The 6000-nt window shown below is 50.1% G+C and overlaps 1 protein-coding gene across 1 annotated transcript in view; it reads right to left on the reverse strand.

Moving 5' to 3' along the window:
* LOC149435218 (V-type proton ATPase catalytic subunit A) overlaps positions 1–5952 on the reverse strand; it is a 35772-nt gene extending 29820 nt beyond the window's left edge. The window contains exons 1-3 of the mRNA XM_089662895.1: positions 5848–5952; positions 5642–5764; positions 783–897 (exon numbers count right to left, since the gene is read on the reverse strand). Of these exons, the coding sequence (XP_089519021.1) occupies positions 783–897; positions 5642–5764; positions 5848–5950 (341 nt within the window). The 5' untranslated portion in view covers positions 5951–5952. The remainder of the gene's footprint in view (positions 1–782; positions 898–5641; positions 5765–5847) is intronic.
* Positions 5953–6000: the final 48 nt, after the last annotated feature.

Raw genomic sequence — 6000 nt, forward strand, 5'->3', positions numbered from 1 at the left:
TTGGGAGCAAACTATTATGGGATGTATGTGTATTAGCTTGGTGGGGGGGGGGGGTGTCTCCAGCAGCCCTCCCTCCTGATGGGACTGTCTGCTGGTGTGTCTCTTGTTACTAAATGTAGATTGCCCCGCCCTGTGTCATTATGCAGGGAGGAGGGGTTGTTCCCTTGAATCAGGGGTAGGCAACCTGAGAGCCGCAGGACAAGTTCCATCTTGCCTCTGCAAATCATAGCTATAACTGTCAGTTTTGTAATCTTTGCAATGCCTCATGGGAAATGTAGTTCCACAACAGCTAGAGAGCCACAGGGTGCCTACTCCTGCCTTGAATGTATATATCTTGTATCTGTGTTAACATAGTCTACTTCCTGATTTACTTCAAGACTGGTGTCGTCTAGTCTCGTATGGTCGGCTGTGGTGTCTGTTGTCGGTGTTCGGACGGGGAAGCGGGAGTCTAACGGAAGTACCAAGCGCAGTCTGGAGTTGGTTCCGTTACAGTCGGCATCCACCTGCCTGACATCTTTTGACTGTGAAATCAAATGAACCGTAACTGTAAAATGACTGGCCGAACAGCATCTGCATCCAATCATACGCGTGCACTGTTCAGGTATTAGATGCAGCGGGAGATTCCTCCACCCGCGCTGTTAGGCGTGGATGGAGGATTCTGTATGTTTTTGGTTTTTTTTTTAGTTCAGCTCACAAATACTGAAGAAGGGTTTATCACATTGTGGGATCTTGTATATCCTCCCCTGTAATGAATATCAACCATAGCATGCTGTAATACTCACGCTCCAACAATGCTGACGCTGCCCTCCCTCTCTGGGTTCCCCAGACACTTCACCCGGCCGGCACGCTCGTAGAAGGAAGCCAATCGGGCTCCCAGGTAAGCAGGATAACCACTGTCTGTGGATAGAGAACAGAGCTGTCAATTGGTCAATCCACCGAAAAAGTAACAATAATGATCAGGGGTGTCCTAACCCACGGCCTGCATGCAGCCCCAGAGTGTCCGTCTGGTAGCCCTGGCATCCCACCAGGTGGGCATTTGCCGGCTTGTCAACATAGGCTGCCACGGCTGCTATGATTGCATGGCATCCCGACAGACATGCATGGGCTGGGCTTGTCTGCAACGGCCACCGTGGCTACTGGGCTTGTTTGGCATCCCCGGCGGCCGACGCAGACAAGCCCAGCCCATGCATGTCTGTTGGGATGCCATGCAATCATAGCAGCCGTGGCAGCCTACATTGACAAGCCAAGCAAATGCCCCACCTGGAGGGATGCCGGGGCTACCATGTTTACAACAACGCATCGGTGCCAGGTAAGTAAATGCTGCATGGCCGATCTAGGGGAAGCTGGCTGCTCCCCCCCCCCCCAAATTCCTGCACCCCCCACCTCCCCACACATAGGCTACATTCACACTGGCGATTAGGGCCGGTGCGTATTGTGGCGGCTGTTCCTCCTGCGACTCTCAGCGGGTAGGTGCAGCTGCCAGCCCTGTTCACTAGAAGGACAAGTTCGCCGGCATCCATACCGGCGATTACCTGTGCTGATCACTGCTGGGCGCCTTTTGTCTGTGTACAGCAAGATTACTGCAGGCAATCACTGGCTGTGTAGAGAGGGGTGAATAGGTGTGGCCGCCGGCGTCCTGTCATTATAGTGAACGGGCCAGGCTGGCCGCACCTACCCGCTGAGAGTCACAGGAGATGCTTCTTGTGAAGTGTATGTGCGGCCCAGGAAGGTGACAAGGTTGGACAGCCCTGAAAATCCTTTGAGTAGCCAAGTTATCAAATTAAAAAATGCAGGTAAAGCACCATTTTAAATGCCTATTTTCAGTATTTTTCCTTTCCATAAATGATAGTTCCCTAGCACAGACCTCTCCCCCCTCCATGTTTGTCATAGCCCTCTCCTCTCCTGGAGGTGTCTTCCCACTTTCTGCTGGCCCAGCTCCTCCACCACATCCTTCATCCCTTTACATAACCTTTAATGTAGCTGTCGGGGGACGGATGAAGGTGAACAATATAAAGGGTCACTTAACCACTTCCAGTCCGGACACTTTCACCCCCTTTCAGACCACAGACCTCTCCCCCCTCCATGTTTGTCAAAGCCCTCTCCTCTTCTTGAGGTGTCTTCCCACTCTCTGCTGGCCCAGCTCCTCCATCCCTTTACATAACCTTTAATGTCCATCCCTTTACATAACCTTTAATGTAGCTGTTGGGGGACAGATGAAGGTGAACAGTATAAAGAGTCACCTAACCACTTCCAGTCCGGACACTTACACCCCCTTCCTGTCCAGGCCAACATTCAGCTTTCAGCGCTATCACACTTTGAATGACAATTGCGCGGTCATGCAACACTGTACCCATACAGTCAGGTCCATAAATATTGGGACATCTACACAATTCTAACATTTTTGGCTCTATACACCACCACAATAGATTGAAATGAAATGAACATGATGTGCTTTAACTGCAGACTGTCAGCTTTAATTTGAGGGTATTTACATCCAAATCAGGTGAACGGTGTAGGAATTACAACAGTTTGCATATGTGCCTCCCACTTGTTAAATCACACCCCATTTTTTTTTTAACTTGCCTTCAATCAACCAGTAGGCTGCCACTGAATCAAAATGTTGCCTACCTCCCAAGCATGATAGGTCCAGCCAGTCTCTCTTTTCCAGACATTTGTCCCATCCAAGGTCCCCATTGGAGCCAGATGCACATGCACAGAGATCAGGGCAGGTTGGCTTTAATTGCACAGCCTTTGGATTCCAAAAGCTAGAAAAGGAAGGTTGGCTTGACCCAATCACCACGCATGAGCAACTGGTTCTATCAGTTCCCCACTGGGGTGGTGTGGATGTGTACTACAATAACGACGCCATCAGGAACGTTGCACCTGCTCCGTGTGACAGGACTACACTGCCTGGGATGTTTGTTTGCTGGGGAAAGACCTCTCAAAACAGGGACTGTCTCTAGCAAACGAGTACTTATGGAAAACATTACCCGAGGAGGAAGCTGCCTTCTCATACCTTGAGGATAGGACAAAAAACAAACACCAGGGACATTGGGGGAACGCCTGCGCAGTGCGACAGAACTACCCCACTGGGGACATCTGTTGCCAGGAAAAGACCCCTCAAAAAAGGGACTGTCCCCGGCAAACAGAAATGGATAGAGACTATATCACAGAGGAGGAAGTTGGTGTCTCATATCTCTTGGATAGGACTACCAAGGACATTGGGGTGCTGCCTGTGCAGTGCGATACGATTACTCACTGGGGACAGACCCCTAAAAGCAAGGACTGTCCTCAACAAAGCTGGATGGCAACCATATCACAGAGGAGGAATTTGGTGTCTCATATCTCTTCGATAGGACTACATTGGGGTGCTCCCTGTGCAGTGTGATACGATTACTCACTGGGGACAGACCCCTCAAAGCAAGGACTGTCCCCAACAAAGCTGGATGGCAACTATATCACAGAGGAGGAAGTTGGTGTCTCACATCTCTTGGATAGGACTACCAAGGACATTGGGGTGCTGCCTGTGCAGTGCGATATGATTACTCACTGGGGACAGACCCCTCAAAGCAAGGACTGTCCCCAACAAAGATGGATAGCAACTATATCACAGAGGAGGCAGCTAGCTTCACGAGTCTCCTGAACCTCTACCAAATCATGGGAAAGCCACAGCATCTACTCACTGGAGAGTCTCTATGAGGGGGCAGATTTGTCAAGATTTGCATTTTGGGAACTGAAGCCGAGATCAGTTTCCCTATTAGAAAAAAATATTGTGTCATTTCTGCCAAATGGGCTAAAATTAATTTTTAGGGTTTAGACTTCTTTACTGTTGGCAGGCTGCTTATGCTGCACCTGACGCTGGACGCCCATAAAAAAGCTGGATGCTGCAAGTCTGAAATCGAAACTGCTGTGTGGACTCTCAATGTCTGCACATCAAATCCTCAATTTGAGGCCATCTGCTCTGAGACTTACAGGAAGCAAGGTAGGTGCTGCCATTACAAAATATTATTTTTTAAAAGCACTTATTATTATTATTATACAGGACTTATATAGCACTGACAGTTTGCTCAGCGCTTTACATTATGGTGGGAGACAGTACAGTAACAATACAGTTCAATAAGAGAGGGATAGGAGGGCCCTGATCCTTGGAGCTTACAATCTAGGAGGGAGGAGCTAGTGGTACAAAAGGTAATAACTGTGGGGGATGGACTGGTTGGAAGAGTAGAGGATTCCAGTATTTTTGAGGGCAGGATAGGCTTCCCTGAAGAGAGAGGTTTTCAGAGATCGCCTAAAAGTGAGCAGAGTAGGCGATAGTCTGATAGATTGGGGTAGGGAGTTCCAGAGGATGGGAGAAGCCCTGGAGAAGTCCTGAAGACGGGCATGGGAGGAGGAGACAAGGGAGCTAGAGAGTAGGTGGTCTTGCGAGGAGTGGAGAATACGGTTTGGGTGATATTTAGAGACAAGATCGGTAATGTAATTTGGGGCAGAGTTATGAACGGCTTTATACGTCGTCGTTAGTGCTTTGAATTTTATCCGTTGGGCAATTGGGAGCCAGTGGAGGGATTGGCAGAAAGGGGTGGAGGACACTGAGTGGAGGCCAGTGGAGGGATTGGCAGAGAGGGGTGGAGGACACTGAGTGGAGGCCAGTGGAGGGATTGGCAGAGAGGGGTGGAGGACACTGAGTGGAGGTCAGCGGAGGGATTGGCAGAGAGGGATGGAGGACACTGAGTGGAGGCCAGTAGAGGGATTGGCAGAGAGGGATGGAGTACACTGAGTGGAGGCCAGTGGAGGGATTGGCAGAGAGGGATGGAGGACACTGAATGGGGGCCAGTGGAGGGATTGGCAGAGAGGGATGGAGGACACTGAATGGGGGCCAGTGGAGGGATTGGCAGAGAGGGGTGGAGGACACTGAGTGGAGGCCAGTGAAGGGATTGGCAGAGAGGGGTGGCAGATATGAATCGGTCAGTAAAGTGGATGAGTCTGGCAGCAGCATTCATGATAGACTGGAGAGGGGATAGCCTGCGATGAGGTCGGCCAATGAGGAGGGAGTTACAGTAGTCAAATCGTGATATAATAAGGGAGTGAATGAGTTGCTTAGTGGTTTCCGGGGTTAGGAACGGTCGTATCTTGGAGATGTTGCAGAGGTGAAGTCTACATAAATTTGACAGTGATTGGACCTGGGACCAGTGACTTACATCACTCTCTTCGTGAGCCCCAAATCTTATTCTTAAACTAGATACTTGCGAATCTGTATTTTCATGCAGCTTGGGCCTGGTCACTTGTCTCCCATGTGGCAACCAGCAGGCGGGTGCAGGGGATAGGAGAGCGTGCTTGACAACAGCTGGTAAATCCTGGAGTGGTGGCATCACCTATAGGCTTCAATGGCCCATCTGCTGTTGGCGCTCCCTCCTTTCCCCTGTAGCGACCACTGGATAGGAACAGGGGAGCCAATCAGATGACTGGACCAGAGCTGCATCAAAATAAATAAATATATGCATCTTTCTTACACCCGGGTGGGGGTGGGGGTATTTTTAGGACTAGTTCAGGTTATTCCGGAAATCTACGTAATTCAGTCACAAGGCTCCAGTCCCACCCATCACTTGCCATGGCTGGTGTGAGAAGAACAAGGTGATGTACTTACCAGCAGGCATTTCAGCCAGACGTCCTGAGATTTCTCGAAGAGCCTCGGCCCATCGAGAGGTGGAGTCGGCCATCATACTGACATGGTACCCCATGTCTCGGAAGTATTCAGACAGCGTGATTCCTGTACAGAAAGGTATATGGGAGGTCAGAAAGGAACTCTTGCTGAGGGTATCAGAACAGCAGAAGAAAAGCATCCAGCGTTACCTGTATAGATAGAGGCCTCTCTGGCGGCCACAGGCATGTTGGAGGTGTTGGCTACCAGCGATGTTCTTTTCATGATGCTCTCCTCTTTCCCGTCCACTTCCATCGTCAGCTGCAAAATAAATCCGGGCCATGTTATTGGACGCGCACCTCTCA

This window comes from Staurois parvus, unplaced genomic scaffold, assembly GCF_062004578.1.
Source record: "Staurois parvus isolate SC_StPar_1 unplaced genomic scaffold, SC_StPar_1.0 ptg001583l, whole genome shotgun sequence".
Classification (NCBI taxonomy): Eukaryota; Metazoa; Chordata; class Amphibia; order Anura; family Ranidae; genus Staurois; species Staurois parvus.